At 55.7% G+C, this 19,696-nt stretch overlaps 1 protein-coding gene across 1 annotated transcript in view; it reads right to left on the bottom strand.

Annotated features, from left to right (window-relative positions):
* Window positions 1-18,238, bottom strand: part of ADGRA2 (adhesion G protein-coupled receptor A2) — a 44,924-nt gene extending 26,686 nt beyond the window's left edge. The window contains 2 exon segments of the mRNA XM_007962174.3: window positions 1,232-1,303; window positions 17,742-18,238. Of these exon segments, the coding sequence (XP_007960365.3) occupies window positions 1,232-1,303; window positions 17,742-18,007 (338 nt within the window). The 5' untranslated portion in view covers window positions 18,008-18,238.
* Between the last annotated feature and the right edge of the window lie 1,458 nt (window positions 18,239-19,696).

Genomic DNA, 19,696 nt, shown 5'->3' with positions numbered 1-19,696 from the left:
CCCCTGGGCTCAAGCTGTCCTCCAGCCTCGGCCTCCCAAAAGTGCTGGGATTTACAGAACCACCACGCCCAGCCCCCAGTATACTTAATTCTAATATACATAGCATTGTTTGTGGTCTCCCCTGGACTGCAATCGCCTGGGCTCTTTTTGAGTAGGCGTCACACCTCACTCTTTTGTGTCTTCCACTGCACTGACCCAAAGCTTTTGGGCAAAATGGTGCTAGAGGGGCCAAGGGCCCTCCCTGTCAGAGAAACTAGGAAAGCCTAGCAGGATGGGAGCAGAGATGGGAGAGGGGATGGGGCCGTAAGAGAGGTAGCAACAGTCAGGCTCTAGGAAAGGTGGGAGGCCCAGGCTTCCTCTTTGGAGGGGCAAGGACCCAGAGCTGTGGTCTAGGCTGTGGTCCCTGGAGTGTACCAACGGAGCAGGGAACTTAGACAGAGGGTGGTTCCATTCTTGAGTCTGGCAGCTTCAGTGACTAGCCCAAGTGGCTGAGTGAGGTCTCCCACCCAGAGCTTACCCTACCTCTCCACCAGCTCCCCATGCGGAAAGGGCAGGCCTTCTGTGTCCCCCCATTTCCCTAACAACTCACAGCCACCAGCTCCTCCTTGATAACCCTCTTCCCCACTCTGGCCCCACCAGACACAAGGGCCCCAGCTCTGGGAATGAGGTTCCAGCCGGCTAGCAGGGCCCTGGCAGCCCCAGGGCCAAGGCCAGCCTGAAGGCTGCTGCTGCCCAGGCAGCTCTGAACCAGGGTCGGGTGGGCTGGAGTGGGGGAGAGGCTTGGAAATGATCAGCCTTCCCCACCCTCAGCCCCCTTGGGGCTTTGTTTGTTGATTTGTTTGTAGGAAAGGCGGAAAAGGGCCGCAGTCAGTCGCTTTAAGCCGCCTTCAGCCCTTTTATGCTGGGCCCCCAGCTGGGAGGGGGAGGCCAGCTGAGGGCTCGGCCCTCACAGCTTATTGCTCATTAAAGAGCGTTAATGAGCTTCTCAGAGCCCCTCCCCTCTTCTCTCGCCCTGTCGGGCAGAGGAGCTGGCCTCTCGTTCCATACCAGCCTCTCTGGCTTCTCCTTGTTGGCCAAGGCCTGGGCAGGGTCCCACTGGGTCGCACTCCCGGCCCTGCTCGGCCGGCAGGTTCTAAAGTCACTCAGTGACCAGCGTTCCTCCTCCTCCCCGGGGTGACCCCTTGCCGTCATGGCCAGCCCACTCCTCCGCCCCACCTTCCCCAGCACTTACAGCTTCTCCAGCAGCGACAGTCCCAAGAAGGAGCCATTGCGGAGCCCCGTGATCTTGTTGTTGCTTAAGAGCCTGAAGGGACAGAGAGAACACAGACAGGAGAAGGTGCTGTTACTTGCTGGGCATCCGCTTTCACCTCTGGTGGGGCCAGCATGCATCTGTGTCAACGGCGCCCCCTAGAGTTGTGTGAGGCAGCAGCCCCACCCTCTACTCCCGGAGATTATAGGGAGAAGCCAGCCAACGGTCCACCCAGCCCCAAGTCAGACCTTTCTGCCCTGAGTCTCCCCCAAGCCGGGCTCCGACGTGGGGCTCTGTGTGCAAGTGGGAGTTGAGCTGAGCAGGTGGAGGTGATGCTGTGATGCCCCGTTTCCACTCTGGAACCACAGGGTTGACCCTCAGTGCCCCGTCATGCCCTTCACAGTTTCATCTTTGCTCAAGCCCTTCACCCAATATCCCAAGAAGAGTGGTGGGGAGAATGGATTGAACAGGGCCAGGATGCCCAGCAGGTCTGGAGGCAGACGGGAGCTGCCCTTCCTCAGAGCTTTGCACACTCTTACCTGTGAGCTGAGGACCTCACAGGCTCCCATCTCAGAGGGCCTGAGTGCACAATGGCCGCACCCTGGCCTCCCAATCCTTCTGAAGCCTTGGCAGAAAGCTGATGGAGCCCCGAGTGTAGGGGAAGCCAGGCCTCAGCTTCAGTCACTGTGCCCTCCCGGTTCCATTTATTTATTCGTTTGTATATAGGGGAGGAGGAAAGGGGCCCCAAGCGACTGAGAGAGACCGAATGTCTCATCTCCGCCCACCCACTCAGCCTTTCTCTGCCAAGCTCCCTGCTGGGAGGAGGGAGATCCAGGCCAGCCAAAGGGCTCATCCCCCAGTTAATTGCTTATTAGAAAGCTTTAATGAGGCTCTCCGCCCAAACTCTTGCCTGCCCTGGGCTGAGGCAAAGGGTCTCCCTTCTTTGGTCTTAAGGGTAGAGAACTGACCTGGGAAGGCCGGAGGTGCAGGCCCTGGGCCTTTCCTTGAGCGAGCAGCCTCCAAGCTGGACTGGAAGGGAGAGGGAAGTGGGGAAGGAACAAGCCCCAAGAGGAGCTGGCAAAGAGATGAGCCTCGAAGCTTCCTAGAAGTGGTGGGTGAACAGATCAGAGGCAGTGGGGAGACCCCTGATGGCTGACATTCCAGCTGCTCCATCTTCCATTGGCTTGTGGAGAAGACAGTGGCCAGGATGGAGGGAAGCATGGAAAAGTGTGGAAGGGGCTTTCTAGGGCCATGGGTGGGGTGGAGACCTCATCTCCTTCCTTCCTTCTCCCCACTCCATAGATCCCTCCCACCCATCCAGTGCCTGCCTAATGGTCCCTCCAATGGTGACATTTCCTGGTGGGAAGTGATAGGTAGTGGGGTAGGTTGGCTGGGTTTCCAAAATGCTTACACACACACAAACACACACACATGCACAATGTTGATATGTCAAAAAGTACATCACAGTATTCATTATATGGGATATTAGACCTTCTACTAACTCATTTTATTATTGTATTTATCATTCTCATTTTACAGGTTAGGATAGTTTTATTTTCACTTCATACATGGGGTGTTCGTGGTAATCATAATCTTGACCATTCTTAGGGCCTCTAAGAGGCCTTTAAAGATCTCATCAGGCGCTGGTGGGGCTGGGGTGGCCTCTAAGCGGTGACAGGCTCTTTAAAAAATTAAAAAAAAAATTTTTTTAGAGACGTGGTCTTGCTCTGTCACCCAGGCTAGAGTGCAGTGGCACAGTTAGAGCTCACTGCAGCCTCACTCCTGGGCTCGAGGGATCTTCCTGCCTCTGCCTGAGTAGCTGGGACTACAGGCGTGAGCCATCATGCCTGGCAGGTGACAGGCTCTGACTTTAAAGTCAAAGCCTGCCTCACTCCACCCCCAGTTCATGCCCTTCCTATACCCCAGAGTTTACATTAAATGTTGGACAAGGGGCTGGGTGCAGTGGCTCATATCTGTAACCCAGCACTTTGGGAGGCTGAGATGGGCAGATCACTTGAGGCCAGGAGTTCAAGACCAGCCTGGGCAACACAGTGAAACTCTGTCTCTACAAAATAAATAAATAAATAAAAATAAAAATAATTAGCTGGGCCTGGTGGCATGGTACCTATAGTCGCAGCTATTCAGGAGCCTAAGGGAGGAGGATTGTATCGCTTGAGCCCAGGAGTTCGAGGCTGCAGTGAGCTATGATGGCACCATTGCACTACAGCCCGGACAACAGAGCGAGACCCAGTCTCAAAAAAAATAAAATAAAATAAAAATTCTGCAACTCCCAATCCTTAATATTAAAACCTGAGATCTCAGTTTGAGAGCTCTGTCCAGCCTGGGGCAGAAGTGGTGTTGGTGGGGGTGGTTCCTTACATTTTCCCAACTCTTTAGCCTTTAACCCACTTCAAATACCCCCAATTCTTTAACAGAGAGCTGACAACAACAACAACAACAACAAAAAACTATTGCAAGTGCATGTCATTTTCAGTTTTCTTTTCTTTTCTTTTTTTTTTTTCTGAAACAGAGTCTCGCTCTGTGGCTCAGACTGGAGTGCAATGGCGCGATCTTGGCTCACTGCAATCTCCACCTCCCGGGTTCAAGTGATTCTCCTGCCTCAGCCTCCAGGGTAGCTGGGATTACAGGTGCCTGTCACCATGCCTGGCTAATTTTTGTATTTTTCGTAGAAACAGGATTTCACCATGTTGGCCAGGCTGGTCTCGAACTCCTGACCTCAGGTGATCTGCCTGCCTCGGCCTCCCAGAGTGCTGGAATTACAGGTGTGAGCCACTGCGCCCGGCCCATTTTAAATTTTCTAGTAGCCACATTTAAAAAGTTTAAAAGTTGGACGGTGCGGTGGACTCACCCATCGTCCTATATCCCAGCACTCTGGGAGGTTGAGGTGGGCGGATCACCTGAGGTCAGGAGTTTGAGACCAGCCTGGCCAACATGGCGAAACCCCATCTCTACTAAAAATACAAAATTAGCCAGGCGTGGTGGCACACGCCTGTAATCCCAGCTACTCGGTAGGCTGAGGTAGGAGAATCACTTGAACTCGGGTGGCAGAGGTTGCAGCGAGCCAAGATTGCACCATTGCACTCCAGCCTGGGCAACAAGAGTGAACCTCTGTCGCCAAAAAAAAAAAAAAAAAAAAAAAGGTGGCTGGGCGCAATGGCTCACATCTGTAATCCCAGCACTTTGGGAGGCTGAGGCAGGCAGATCATCTGAGGTCAGGAGTTCGACACCAGCCTGGCCAACATGGTGAAACCCCATCTGTATCAAAAATACAAAAAAATTAGCCGAATGTGGTGGCACATGCCTGTAATCCCAGCTACTTGGGAGGCTGAGGCAGGAGAATCTCTTGAACCCAAGAGGCGGAGGTTGCAGTGAGCCAAGAACGCGCTATTGCACTCTAGCCTGGGTGACGAGAGTGAAATTCCATCTCAAAAACCAACAACAACAACAAAAAAACAAACAAACAAAAACACACACACAGTATAAAAGTTCTTTTTTTTTTTGAGATGGAGTCTTGCTCTGTCGCCCAGGCTGCAGCGCAGTGGCACGATCTCGGCTCACTGCAAGCTCCGCCTCCCGGGTTCACACCATTCTCCTCCCTCAGCCTCTTGAGTAGCTGGGACTACAGACGCCCGCCACCATACCCGGCTAATTTTTTTGTGTTTTTAGTAGAGATGGGGTTTCACCGTGTTAGCCAGGATGGTCTCGATCTCCTGACCTCGTGATCCACCCACCTTGGCCTCCCAAAGTGCTGGGATTACAGGCATGAGCCACTGACTCCGGCCTAAAAGTTCATTTTGAGAATATATGTTATTTAGGCCTGGTGCAGTGGCTCATGCCTGTAATCCCAGTGTTTTGGAAGGCTGACGCAGGAGAATTGCTTGAAGCCAGGGGTTCAAGACCAGTCTGGGCAACATAGCAAGACCCTATCTCTATAAAAAATGTTTTAAAAAGTAGTCAGACGTTGTGGCCTGCCTGTAGTCCTAGCTACTTGGGAGGATGAGGGGAGAGGATCGCTTAAACCCAGGAGTTTGAGGCTGCAGTGAGCTGTGATTGCACCACTGCACTCCAACCTGAGTTCTTTCTTTCTTTTTTTTTTTTGAGAGTCTTGCTCTGTCACCAGGCTGGAGTGCAGTGGTGCGCTCTCAGCTCACTACAACCTCCTCCTCCCGGGTTCAAGCGATTCTCCTGCTGCCGCCTCCCAAGTAGCTGGGACTACAGGTGCACTCCACCACGCCCAGCTAATTTTTGTATTTTCATTTCAATATATAATCAATATAAAATTATTAATGAGATACTTTCGTTTTGATTTTGGTAGAAAGTCTCAGGACTCTGGAATGTCCTACTACTCTATTCTCTGCCAACACATCTCAATTCAGACCAGCTGTGGGCCAAGTGCACTCGTGTCTGAGTGCAGGGTGGAAGCACAGCGACAGATCTACAGATCGGGGACCTGCCCCAGAGGAGAGCAAGGACGAGCCTCTGGCCCTGAATATCTTATCTCTGGGACCGGCTCCCATCCTTCCCCAGGCCGCCCTGAGCCCAGACTTCATGCAGGCCTGGTCTCTCTCTCTCTCTCTCTTCCCTCCACCCCACCCCTCTCTCTATGAGGCAGCCTCTGTGTGTGCTGGGAGGCAAGGGCTGGGTTGAGTGGGGGGCAGCTGCAGTCCACGCTTCCGGTTTGGCTAGCCCGGCACCAACTGCAGCCCTGAAAGTCTTGAAATGAGATATTTTCTTGCTGCAGAGAACATGGTCCTGATGCCCCACCCTCTGACCCACTCGCAGACGCAGGCACCAGGCAAAGGCCTTTCTCATCCTTCTCCTCCAAGGGCCCCCCTTCTTGCCGAATTTCCAGCTCTTGAAAAGACCTCAGGCAGATCACTGTGTGATTCGAGTCCTCAGATCCAGCATTGGATCTTTTGGCCTTAACCTGGAGAGGTCTGAGGAAGTTTACTCTAGACCTAGATTATCCAGAGAGGGGCCTCCACTGACAGTGAGCTTGATGGTTCTGTTCTCCAGAGGGTGCCTTGTGGTGCGTCTATCTGGGAAGAGGAGGGAAGGCAGTTTTAGACAGACAGTGCAGGGTTTTTTTGTTTTGTTTTGTTTTGTTTTTTAAGAGAGACACGTCTCGCTCTATTTCCCAGGCTGGAATGCAGTGGCATGATCACAAATCACTGCAGCCTCCACCTCTTGAGCTCAAGCAATCCTCTCACCTTGGCCTCCCCAGGAGCTAGGACTACAGGCATGCGCCACCATGACTAACTCATTTAAAAAAACTGTTTTTGTAGAGGCCGGGTACAGTGGCTCACGCCTATAATCCCAGCAGTTTGGGAGGCCAAGGTGGGTGGATCACTTGAGGCCAGGAGTTCAAGACCAGCCTGGCCAACATGGTGAAATCCCATCTCTACTAAAAACAAAACTTAGCCAGGTGTGGTGGCACGCACCTGTAATCCCAGCTACTCTGGAAGCTGAGGCAGGAGAATCACTTGAACCCAGGAGGTGGAGGTTGCAGTGAGCCAAGATCATGCCACTGTACTCCAGTTTGGGCAGCAGAGCAAGACTCTGTCTCAAAAAAAAAAAAAAAAAGAGAAAGAAGTTTTTCTAGAGACGGGATCTCACTATATTACCCAGGCTAGTCTTGAACTTCTAAACACAAGAAATCTACTTGCCTCAGCCTCCCAAAGTGCTGGGATTATAGGGATGAACCACCATGTCTGGCTCGGTCTGGCATTTTTATGGGCAGGTAGGAAGCTGGGCGTTATAGCACTGCTGATGGGGATGAACATGCGCGCACGTGCATGCACACACACACACACACACACAGAGCTTCATCCAATGGGCAGAAAAATGTTCCCACCACTCTAGGCTGTCCCCTGGGAGGCAGGCAGGCAAAGTGGCCACAACTGGGCAGGGAAGGAGGGAGCCTTGGACCCACAGCTCCATCCAGCACAGACACAGGGTCAGCCTCAGCCTTCTTCAACACCCCCAAGACAGACACCTCCTCAACCTGCTCCATCCTCTGGTCCTAAAACCTCACGGGGGCCAGCCAGGTGGATTTCCTGCCCAACCACACTAGCTCTGCCCCAGAGCCCTGGCTGGCCTGGCCAGGCATCTTCAGCTTCTTTCTTCCCTCCCTCCCACGCCCTTCTCCCACTCCTAATGTCAAGCTTTTCACAGGAAGGAGGGCCAGTCCCTGGAGTCTCCTGTTCTCTACTTCAGAGTTTGAAATCTGGCCAGAGAGAGGGGGCACACCAAGTCCATACCAGAACTCTCTCCCGGCTGGGGTACTATTTTGGGGGAGAGAAGCAAGTAGAGTTCCCACTAATGAGGCTGGAGGCCAAGGGAGCTAGCGGCTGGCGTCTACAGAGAGGCTCTGTGGGCTCTGGGCAGCCGCAGGAACATACCAGATACCACCCTGACATCAAAGATGACCCTGCAGGAGTCACGTGGGCACATAGCACATGCCTGAACTAAATGTTTCTCACATATGCAGGAAGAGTCATGCGTGTCAGCCCCCTGCCAACCACTCAGACCCAATGAGCTCCTCTCTGTACCTGGGGAATCCATACTCCCTAGGGAGTCTGATCCTGGAGCCTCTGTCGGTTCAGGCCATCACTAGGTTCCTAGAGTCTGGGAGGCCCCGTCTCCAACACCTCCCACTGGTGGCTTGGCCCTGTCTTAGGGAAACCATCATAGAGCAGGTAGGGGGTGGTCTGCTTGCTGATGCCAAAAAACCCTGGGGCTCAAACCCCCACCGAAATCAGAGCTCTCAGCCTCCCCTGCAGGCGCTGTGCCTTTGAGCATTTCCAGGGCCCAAAGAGACGCCTAAAACCTAAAAAAGAAGCATTGCCTCTAAAATATAGATGCCACAAAGACGGAAATTAACAAATGCTTAATGACATAATTACCCAATGTCATACTATGTCATTAGCAATAATTATTATGTTCGATGACGGATGTGGGTACATTTTAGTATGGTTGATACGACAGTAAGACCTCCAAAAGTGAGGATGCTCGCCGTGCACAGGCCCTGTTTCAACACACAACCTCAGGCAAAAGGCTGGCCTGTGGCTTCTCGTCCCTCCGTGGCTGCCTTCACATGCATTTAGCCTGACTGCAAGAGACATAAATGTTGGTGAGGACATGTAAGGTGTCCTGCCCGCTGCTGCACTTCCCTGCCACCCTTCCCTGGGCTGGATGCCTGTCCGGTCAGCCTTGAACACCGACTGGCAATGGAAGGAGGCCTAGGGAAGGGCTTTAGGGGGTTGGGTCCTAAGACCGCCCCTGAACCCAGCCTGGAAGCTGGGTTGTCCAGGCAGGGCTGGAGGCCCAAGCCATGAGAGAAAACAGACCTGCAGTGAGTCCTGCTCCACCCTGCCTTCTCTCATAGGTCTGGTTTCCTTTCTCTAACCTACCCTTGCTACAAGGGCACCCCAACTTTGTGGTGAGCAGGGGAACCAAGAAACTGGGGCTTGGATGGGAAGGGAATCTGTGGCTTCAGGACATCATCTGGAGGCAGAAGCCTAAGAAAATGGACTACGTGCCAGGCACAGTGGCTCACATCTGTAATCCCAGCACTTTGGGGGACGAGGCGGGTGGATCACTTGAGGTCAGGAGTTCGAGACCAGCCTGGCCAACATGGTGAAACCCCGTCTCTTTTAAAAAATACAAAAATTAGCCGGACAAGGTGGTAGGCATCTGTAGTCCCAGCTACTAGGGAGGCTGAGGCAGGAGAATCACTTGAACCCAGGAGGTAGAGGTTGCAGAGAGCCAATATTGTGCCGCTGCACTCCAGCCTGGGTGACAGAGTGAGACTCGACTCTGTCTCAAAAAAAAGAAAGAAAAAAGAAAAAGAAAATGGGCTGTGGGTATTCGCTGGGGGTAATCAGTATGCCTTGATGGGGATTTGGGGTTACAGCATCCTGACTTGAGCACAAGGAACGTAGTCTGCTGTAATTACCCACACTTATGTATTCATTCATTCATCCATTCATTGCTCAGAGCTACCTCACAGTCGCTGTGCACTCAGCCTTGTGTGACAAGGCTAGTCCTACAAACATAAATCATATATCGCATATCTACAAACTTCCACTCATAGGAGGTGGAGGGAGATGTGTCCAACAGGAAGATGGAATGTTCATCTACGTGTGTTGTGTCCCCCTGATTTGTGCAGGCTGGGATATTACCCCCAATTGACCTTAAACATTTCCTCCATGCACAACCTAAAAGCCCCCCAGCGGGGAGCCAAGCTTCTAGGTGAAGAAAGCAGACCTCTTTGAGGGATGGGTGGTAATGGAGGTCTCACTGTGTTGCCCAGGTTGGTCTTGAACTCCTCTTGCCTCAGTCTCTGGAACAGCTAGCATGCCACCATGCCCGGCTAACAAACAAATTTTATTTATTTTATTTTATTTATTTATTTATTTTGAGATGGAGTCTCGCTCTGTTGCCCAGGCTGGAGTGCAGTAGCATGATCTCGGCTCACTGCAACCTCCGCCTCCCAGGTCCAAGCAACCCACCTTCCTCAGCCTCACGAGTAGCTGGGATTAAGGTGCGCGCCACCAGACCCAGTTAATTTTTTGTATTTTTAGTAGAGACGGGGGTTTCATCATGTTAGCCAGGATGGTCTTGAACTCCTGACCTCGTGATCCACCCCGCCTCGGCCTCCCAAAGTGTTGGGATTACAGGTGTGAGCCACCCCGCCCGGCCAAAAAAAAAAAAAAAGAAATAAAAGAAAATTTAGACACGGATCTCTCTGTGCCCAGACGGGTTTTGAACCCCAGTCACGCTATGTTGCCCAGACTGGTTTTGAGCCCCTGGCCTCAAGTGATCCTCCTGCCTCAGCCTGCAGAGTAGCTGGGATTACAGGGAAGCACCACCACACGTGGTGCAGACCTCTTTTAAAATACAAACAGACCCAAAAGGATTGAAGTTATCAGTCTTTTCTACCTAAGTAGATACTCATCCTTGCCCTTTCCTCCCTAGAAGCTATATTTGCTGCCCTGATCCTGTCTGGCATTGTGAGCTGGTACCTGTCTCCAGGAGACTGTAAGGACAGAAGGGCAGAGCCTGGGTCTTTTGCCTCCTCCCATGGGGCGAGGATACACTGTAGGCATTGGCTGAGTGACAGGGGCAGAGTTCCACGATGGAGGGGCTGTTTGGTCAACAGAGTTCACTGCTGAGCCCTGGGTTTCCCCAAGACAAGTGGCAGTTTTTTTCTACCTCCAATTCCCTCTCTCCCCCCAACACCTAGGAGATAGCATCCATCCTTCTCTGAGTGAGCCTGGCTCCACAGTACAGCCTTTCTGGGACGCCACACCCATAGGGGTCACATTGTCTGAAGCTACCCAAGGTGCCAGAGAGGAAGTGGAAACAGTTGGAAGGGCGTTTTAGAGACCAGGGGTTGTACATTTGCTGGGTCAGACTGATTTCAAATACTCCATGCAGTGCTTCTGGACAGGGACCCCGTGAGTACGCTTGTACTTGTTAGGCCATTATGGGATCGGGGGAGCCCCTTTTCCCTGGCTCATGTATCCATGTGGAGGAAAACGGATTAGGGCATCTGCCCTGTCCTATCTCCAGGGATGGCTCCTCTGATTGGTGAGTGTGCAAAGAGGCCCCAGACCTTCCTGCCTGCAGAGCTGTTTAATGTGGGGGCTCTCCCTTAGGGGGGCTGGGAGTGGGACTCGGACGTCCCCTGGGTGGGCAGCTCTGACTAAACTCATTGCTGCTGAACCTCTAAGCTAGGTCTTCCAATGTAGCTTTTATCAAAAATAAACTTGTATTTTGATCTCCTGTCTGCTAACCTATTCTATAGCTCAGCAACCCCCCTCAAGTGAAGACAGGAAGTACTATTTTTGGGGTCAGGCCCCTTAAACTCCCAGTCCCACGTGCCCGCATTTTCATCAGAAAACACCCTTGCCATCAGCAGAGTGGGCAGGTGTGGCCTCCGGGGCCCCTGCTGCCTGGGGCAGTGTCACTGTTTGAGACTGAGGGTGGTGAAGCTTTCAAGAGGTCTGAGAAGCTTCAGAGTCCCCAGATCTCTCTGTCCTGCTTCCTCTCCCTTTCTCCTGTAGATGCAGCTGCCCTTGGTGGCTTTGTCTCTGGGTTCCCACCTGCACAGACTAACAGCAGAGGGGATGGGAGGCAGGAGCCCTGGGGTCTAGTTAGAGCTGCCTGGCTAAGAGCAGCGTGTGTGTGTCTCACCGTGGGCAGGTTGGCCCCTCCCTGGGGGCAGACTGGAGACCCCACACCTTATCTTTGATGGCCTTTCCCATCCTGGACGCTGAGTCTCCCGAAGCCTGAAGTCATTGTTTCTGCCTCGATACACAATTCCCCACAAGGCTAAGAGCCCTGGCAGGGGAAGAGAGGAGGAGAGGGAGGAGCAGAGGCGGTAGAGGGGGCCCTGAGACTTTCTCTTCCCTTCCCAGCTGGGAGATGTCTGGCCCCTCGGTTGAGGCTGGAACTCCCTCCCCAGGACTCGCTCTCCCACCCTGTCCATTGCCTGCTCCTCTGTGACGGATGGGGCTCCCGCGCCTCACCTGGCCCCATCCATCCTGCACACTTCCCTGGCTCCCAGGAAAGGGGTGGGAGAGCTGGGAACTCTCCTGGGAGGCTGCTGGAGTGACCTACAGTCCACAGCTTCTCTACCCCCTCCCCCCATAACCCAGTCCTGAAAGCAAAGGAATGTTCTGGAGTTTGGGAAGGATGGGGGCCCCCGGAGGAGGGAGGAAGGGGAGGAGGCAGCTTCGTCCTGTCAGTATCTGAGCTGTAAATAGAACAGAGCGGCTGGGCTGGGGGAATGAAAATAAACAGCCCCTCTGAGCAGCCCTTCCCAGCGGTTACCGGATCTTCCTTCTGGTCCCCCAGTCCGGGGCCATTTCCCTCCTCTCCCCACCCTTGCTCTCTGGCTGCTGCCAGGGAGGCTGGGGCAGCCTCTACCTCTGGGGTGATAGGGAAGCTAGCGGTGTCTGGCTCCAGCCTGTGTGGCGTCCGGGAACTCTCCTCCCCTCTCTGGGCTTTGCTGAGGGGAGCAGCCTGTGCCTCCATGGAGTGGAAGGACAGTGATCAACTCAGAGGTGGCTGGAACTTACTCTCCATCAGGAAAGGGTTCTTCTCTCAATGACTCCCATGTGGGATAAACTTAGAAACACTCTTTCTTTAAAAACATGACCCCGCATTGAAGGGTCAATTTATGGTCAGGTTCAAATTACATTGGTTTGCCTGTGCCTTTGGGGGAAATTCTCAGACTCCCCCCCAGGACGAGGGGTTGCCACTCCCCCCTGCCCTAATCACAGAGAGGAGAGCCGTGGTAGCCAGCAGGAGGGGACTTCGCTGGCTTCAGGGGTGGCTGGGTTCATGCACATGCAGGAGTAACTCTGGCCAAATAACACATTCGGAGTCTTGGACCCACTGGGGGCGGAGTCACAAGTGCCCCCTTAGGAGCCAGCATGATGGCCTCTGCAGTGTCTGAAATTTCATTCAACCAGTGAGCCCCAGAGCGCTCTGAGCTCTGCCCAGGGTTCTCCCTAAGATGGGACCCTGACTCTAACATTCTGCAGCAGCGGGAGCCCTCAGGGGAGCGGCTTCCAGGCCCCAGAGGACAGATGCGTGGAATCCCTGGATCCTGAGCTTGCGACCTCCAGCTTCTCCAGTGGGTGGTGGGGAAGAGTCCAGGAGAGACTGAGGTTTCTGCTGGGCCCCTCCCTTTGAACAGGCAAGGTCCCAGAGCCCAGGTGGGGGTGCCGCAGCTGAGACCTGCACCCCTCGGTCGGGAGGGGAGTGGGTGCTGGAGTCTCCGGGCTTGCCGTTGCCTTCTCTGTCTCTGGCCTCTTCCCTCTCTTCTTTCCTTCTTTTTCTTCGCTCTTTCCCCCTCCCCCTCTTCTCTCACAAAAGCTCTCTGTACACAGCCACTTCCTCTGGCTGCTGTCTCTGCGCCCAGACCTTATGAGAACCATATGGGGGAAAGCTGGTGGAAGAGAAGGGGGTGGGGGCGCCGGCCTGGGCCTGCCCCTCCACCAGCATCCTTGTCCTGCCCTCGGGCCATGTGCACAATGCTTGGCACGCTTTGCCCAAATTCCCCTAACTGGATCCCGGTGGCTGTAACAAGGGGCCCTGAAGGGAGCCCCAGCCAGCAGCTGGAGGTCCAGAGGGAGACCTGTGCTCAAGAACTACTTCCCTGAGGCCCATCTTTCTCAACTTCTCCCACCAAGACCACTGAACTCCCAGCAGAAGAACCCAGCCCGTGCTGGGCACACCTGTGGCAGACAGCCTCTTCCCTAGGTGGGCAGCCTGCGTGGTGGGCATTCCCGCCTTCCAGAATGGTAGGCCGAGCAGGTTGAGGGTTTGCCTATTCTGGAGAAATTCAAAGTGACCTCTCCTTGCCCAGCCTGGAATGTTCTCAGGTCAAAAGGGCTCAGATCCTGCTGGGAAGGAACCGGGTTTTTTAAAGCATCTTTTGTGTCTAATGGGTCCCAAGTCCAGCCAGGTGAGCAGCGAGGCCCTCACCTGGCAGGAATGCAATGCCCACCCCGGCGCCAGCCCCAGGCTGGCTGTGTGACTGTCAGCGAGGCACCCTTCCTCTCCTGGCCTCAGTTTGCTCAGCTGTAAGATGTGGGACTGGACTTCCTTATCGCTAAGATCCTTTGGAGCCCAGGCTGTCTGGGAATTTATGACACTGGCTGGTATCCTCGGAGTGCCTGCTCAGATGTCCTAGGAGGTCTTTATAGATTTCCTTCTGGAGTTATCTACAAACAGTCCTTTCCTGGAATTCCTTATCCTCATCCCCCTTCCCCCTCACTCACTCCCAGAGCTGAGAACCTCAGCCTTCAGCTGCTGCCGAGTAATAGTGGGGCTCACAGTGGTCTGCACCTTCCTCCCACACCCAGGTTCTCCCTGTCATAAGCCACCCGCTGTGGGATCTTTTCCCTCGGGGAGGCCCACAAAGGCTTCTGCTCTCTGTTCAGAAGCATGGGTGCCCACAGCTGCCCTGCAGACTGGGCTGGGAGCCTGGCGGGGGGGGGGGGGGTGGGACAGAGGGATCAGGAAGGAAGCCAAGAGCTCAGCTTTCCTGGAAAACTGCGAATGAAAATCCACTAGAGAAAAAAATGCAAAGGATGGGGGAGAGGGAGGATGCGAAAACAGAAGGCAGAGTTGAGATAATGGGTGGAGGTCGCGGGGGTGGGGTGGGGGGGCTTTCCAGGCGGTAAACAGGACTGTGAATGGGGTCGCCTCTGACTGCAGAAAGGCTTTCTCAGAGTGCAGGAGGAGGCTCTCCGCAGACAGGGACCCCACCTTCATGCCTGAACAGCCCCCAGCACTCGGGCTCCCCAAGGATCCATCCTGAGTGCCCCAGGGCCCCATCTTGGAGGAAAAAAAGGGTCTTCCATGGGAATGTTGGGGAGATGGGGAGGGAGGATAAAGCCAAAATGCAAAAATGAATGGCTCCAGTTTTATTTGCACCAGGTGACAAGCTAAAAGGTGAAAAGGAAAATGTTCATGGCAGAAAAAAAAAAATACACGAAGCACGAAGGAGGAGTTTGGAAGTGAGTCTGGCCATTTGCGTGCGGCGGCTCTCAGCTCTTGTCGTCTGGCTTTGCTGCTGGGCAAAAGAAGCGGCAGCCCCCTCCTTCCCAGACGCAGGGGCTCAGAGGGTGATACCCCAAAGACCAGGCACTTTGACACACTGAGAGACCTTAGGGGCCTCAGAACTTGGAGCTCAGAACCAAGATCCTGCTAATTTATCTTGTCCCCTGTTCCCCCAGCACAGGGACGGGGCACTCTCCCTGGAATTCCCTTACCTGATGGAGTAAAACGTCTCCCTGAAAGAAAGGCAATGGTCTTAATACCTCCTCCCTAGAGATCTCAGCAAATAACCAAGAAAGAGCAGGAGAAGAGTCTGGGAGTCGTCATGGCACCCAAACAGACTTCTCATCTACTCAGAAAGCTCTGAGAGATCACCCGAGAGGCGTGATCCGCATAAATCCGTATAATGAAACCACCTTTGCTTCTGTGCAGCTCACCTTCTCTGGAGTCCCATCACCTGCCAGCCACCTCCCACCTCCTGGTCCATACATCTCTCCCCTGTGGAGAGAGCATTTCAGCCTTACTGACTCCCGTGCACACGTGTGTGCATAACAGTAATACATGAGTTACGCTTTTCTCTTGTTAACCTGGGGTTTTTGTTGTTGTTAGAGGGCTGTTGGCTGTAACCCTTCTCCATGGGGAGGAGACAGATAATCCCCTTTCAGCCCCTACACACACCTTCTCCTGCTCCTTCCCTCAGGATGCATCCTGGGGTGGGTGTGGGGGTGCTGGAGAGACTGAGCCTCAGAGGAAGGAACCCTTGCCCAGCTTCTGCCGAAGGAGAGCCTGGGTTCTTTTTCCTTCTGAAGCCAGCTGGTGGGGATTAGGGGGTGCCATGAGGATGAGGATTATGCAGAGTCTGGCAGGAGAGCTAAGCAGTAAGTCTGTGGCTGGGGATTCCATTACCCTCCAGGCTGAAGGACCCATGGGCTCTCCAGGGCATTCCTGGCCTGCCCTGTCTGTGTCCCTGTGGGGAGGTCCAGAGCCAGGCTCGGGGGCTGCTCCTTAAAGGGTATCCTATCCCAAGCCTGATGGGTCAGTGGCCTGAGAGGATTCGGGATGGGAGGGTGAGCTAGGGGTCACCTTTGCTGCCACCCGATTCTAATGTATTCTTACCAAGAGTTGGCCCAACTTTCTCCGTGGAGTGGTGCGAATAGGAATTAACCATGGCCTGATCATTCTAAGATGTACTGCAAAACTGCCTTTCTATCCACTGCCTCCCCCACTTCTTTCTGCCTTTGATATGTTAGGATTCCCTAACCCTGACACAGAGACACGCAGAGAACACACATCCCACATATGTGCATGAGTAGATACAAGAGCATGCACACATGCACGCACAGCTCTCAGCTCTGATTATTATGCAGCTGAGACTCATGCAGATGCTACCGACTATTCCGCAGAGCAAGCATTTTTCTCCTCCAGAACTAAGTGAGCTGGGGAATGCCCAGGCCTGCCTGGACCCTCAAACCCCAGCGGACACTCAGAGAGAGCTGCCCTGAACAGCCACAGGTGCCTTCCCTGGCCACGGCCTTAGCCCTGAGCAGCAGGGAGGCAGCAGCCAGCAGACACACCGCCTCCACCCCCAAGGCTTACACATGCACATACACACACACCCGGGCCGGGGAAAATGCCGGCCGGGCGTCCAGCGTCAGAGGCTGACCAGTTGTGTCCTGTCAGGAAGCGGGCAGCCTCTGAACTCACCCAACCAGAGGCGTTACTGTATTGTTCTGGACACAATCGAAAAGACTGGGCCAGCCCCGACTCCGGGCAAGGGGCGGTGGAGAAACGGTTGCCACTGGGGTCAGGGGGACAGGGAAAGGGAAGCGGCTCTTAGGCTGGATTTGGGACAGGAAAGGAAGCAGCGGTCGCGGGGGCCCGACCCTCGAGTCCACGGCGTGCGTGGAGCTGCGAGCACGTGGTCGGCGCAGGAAATCTCTGCGGTGGGGAGGGGTCGCCAATGCTCGCGCGGCTGCTGGGACTTGCGACCCCCTGTAGGAGGCTTGGGGTCGGGTTGCGGCGCTGCCGCGCTCGCTGCCAGCAAAGCAAGGGCGTACTGAGGCCCTGACTGAGAGGGAAGTCGCCGAAGGAGGCCGGGGTGGGCTGCGGTGAGGGAACCCCGCTTCCCCAGCCACGTTTCTTTATTCGCAATCTGCGCGAAGTCAATGGAGAAACAGCCAAAGCTCGAGTTACTTCCAGGGGAGGCAAAGGAGAGGCAAGGACGCGAGACCCAGCACAGAGCTCACTGCACAAACTGCGCCGCGGGAGAGGGGCCTCTAGAGGGATAGGGACGCCAGGGTCTCCTGCAGCCCAGAAGCGCCCGCATTCCAAGGGCTGACTTTTCCGAGCCCAGCCTCCCCTTGCCCTAAGGAGACGGACTGGAAGCGGCGCTGGCAGGCCAGGGGGTATGGATGGGATGACCCCAATTGAAGGGACAAGGCCAGCCAGGTATATCCGCAGACTCCTCCAGCCCGGTCCGGGACGCGTCCGCAGTGGTTAGGACCACAGCCCCCTCCTGGGCCACGGGCGTCGATCTTTCCTGAGCATTCCCCGCTCTCACCCTTCTCAGGTCCCCCAGAGTCCGCAACCATAGTCAGTCTGGAAATCTGGGGCGTGGGTGCCCTGCAGGCGTGCGCTCCACTTCACCTGGGCAGGTGAGTGGGCGCCTGCGGTGCCTTTCTCTGGGGTGCGCCTGACCCCCGCAGCCCCTTCCCACCTCCGCGCTCCTGGAGCCCCAGTCTCTCTCCTGCTCCTCCAATCTTCCCCTGTGGGCGCCTGGACTCAGGCCTGTCCGGGAATCTCTGAAGTGGGGGGATAGCCCCCTTCTCCCTGCTCCCACCCCTCCCGTCTCGCTTCCCTTCGTGCCCCGTCCCAGATCGGGTAGGGTACTCACAGGGTAACGGTGCCATTAGGCAGAAGGCCGGGCTCAGGAGGCTCCGGGAGGTCTCCGCCGCCGCACACCACCCTCCGGCGAGCCGGGCCAGGGACGCCACCGCTCAGCCCCTTGGGCCGCTCCCCCGAACACTTGCAGCTGCGGATGGGTAGCGGGCAGCCGGGCGAGCCCCGAGCCTTGGGCTCCAGGAGCAGCAGGAGCCACAGCAGCAGCGGCAGCAGCAGGCGCGCGGGCGCCCCCCGCATCCTGCGTTCCCCGGCGCCCATCAACCCATCGCCCCGCGGGGACCCACAGCGCTGGGGCCGGGCTGCGCTCCGGCCGGAGGAACCCAGGCGTGCGGGAGGAGTGCTCAGCGGGGGCCCGGGGCGCCCGAGGGCGTGGAGGGGGGCCCTGGGCGGAGGCGAGCCCCGGGGTCCCCGCCGCCGCGCCCCGGGGGCATGTCCGGCGAGCGCCCCGGCGGGGAGGACGCGGGCGCGGCTGTCAACGCAGCGCGGGCAGCCCCCGGCGGCGCGACCGGAGTCTCAGCACCCGGCCCTCGAGCCAGTGGAGGCCCGGCCCCTCCGCGTCGCCTGCTCGCTGGGCGCTGGGCTGGGACCTAGCGGATCGCGCCGGGCTCCTGCTGCCGCCACCGCCGCCGCTCCGTGCCATGGATGGAGGCAGCTCCGCGCCGCGCTGCTCCCGCCGCCGGTCCCCGCCCGCCCGGGCCTTCCGCGGGGCCCTAGCGCCGCCCGACGCGCGGCCAGGCCGAGGCCCTCAGCCGAGTGGGGGCGAGCCAGCTGGCTCGAGGACCCTGCGTCTCCGCGCCCGCCCTGCACCAACACTCCTTTCCCGCTCGTCCCCGTCCCCTGGGCCAGGACCCTTCCTTTCCGCAACCCATCTCAGACCTCTGAGCCGACCACCACCACCTTCCACAAAATTTCCCTCGCCCGTGCTGGTGCAGCTTGCACCTCCAGGCTGCTGGGGCCCTCCTGGACCCGCGGGCTTGGACAGAGATGTCTGGGTCGCCCTGTTTTGGAATGAACTTGGTGGACGGCTCTGAGGTTTCCCTTGGCCCCTGACACGATGATCAGTCTGGAAGTTGGCTCTCACTCTCCCTCCAGCTCCGGTGGAGGCCGCCGCAGGAGGATGGCAGCCGAGAAGAGGAGGCAGCAGACCCTCCTCCGCTGCGTGACCTCGCTCAGCGGGGGGTGCATGTCATTCGGCCAAGGAGAGGTCAAAGGCCAAGACAGACAAGGCTAGATTGGGCCTCTTACATTTTCCACAACGCTGTGTGTGTGTGTGTGTGTGTGTGTGTGTGTGTGTGTGTGTGTTTCAGGGACAGTGAGTGGGAACAAGGGAAAAGTAGATGAGCAGGGCTCTGCAGCAGGGTGTGGAAAGAGCCCTGAGCAGTGAGTCTGGAGACCCCTACTCCAGACTCGGCTCTGCCTCTTATTACTTTCTGACCTTGGACACAGCCCCTAGCTTGCTGGGGTAGCTGATCTCTGGGGTTGAAATGGGGCTCTGCCTGCTCCCCAGTTTATAGATGTAAATCGTGGCATTAGAATGAGAGAGTATGGTGGGGGTGGGAGGGGCACGTAGTTTCCAAAGGCAAAGGACTGGTGGTGGCAGGGGTGACCTTGACAACTAGTGGTGGGTATAAAGCTGCCTGCAGGCTGGGCACAGTGGCTGACACCTGTAATCCCAGAACTTTTCGAGGCCGAGATGGGCAGATCACTTGAGGTGAGGAGTTTGAGATTCACCTGGCCAACATGATGAAACCCTGTCTCTACTAAAAATACAAAAATTATCTGGGCATAGTGGTGGGCGCCTGTAGTCCCAGCTACTTGGGAGGCTGAGGCATGAGAATGGCTTGCACCCAGAAGGCGGAGATTGCAGTGAGCTGAGATCGTGCCACTGTACTGCAGCCTGGTGACAAAGTGAGACTCCATCCCAATAAATAAATAAATAAATAAAAT

This window comes from Chlorocebus sabaeus, chromosome 8 (assembly GCF_047675955.1).
Source record: "Chlorocebus sabaeus isolate Y175 chromosome 8, mChlSab1.0.hap1, whole genome shotgun sequence".
In the NCBI taxonomy this organism is placed as follows: Eukaryota; Metazoa; Chordata; class Mammalia; order Primates; family Cercopithecidae; genus Chlorocebus; species Chlorocebus sabaeus.
The sequence above is the reverse complement of the archived record's forward strand: the minus strand, read 5'-3'. Positions and strand labels throughout refer to the sequence as shown.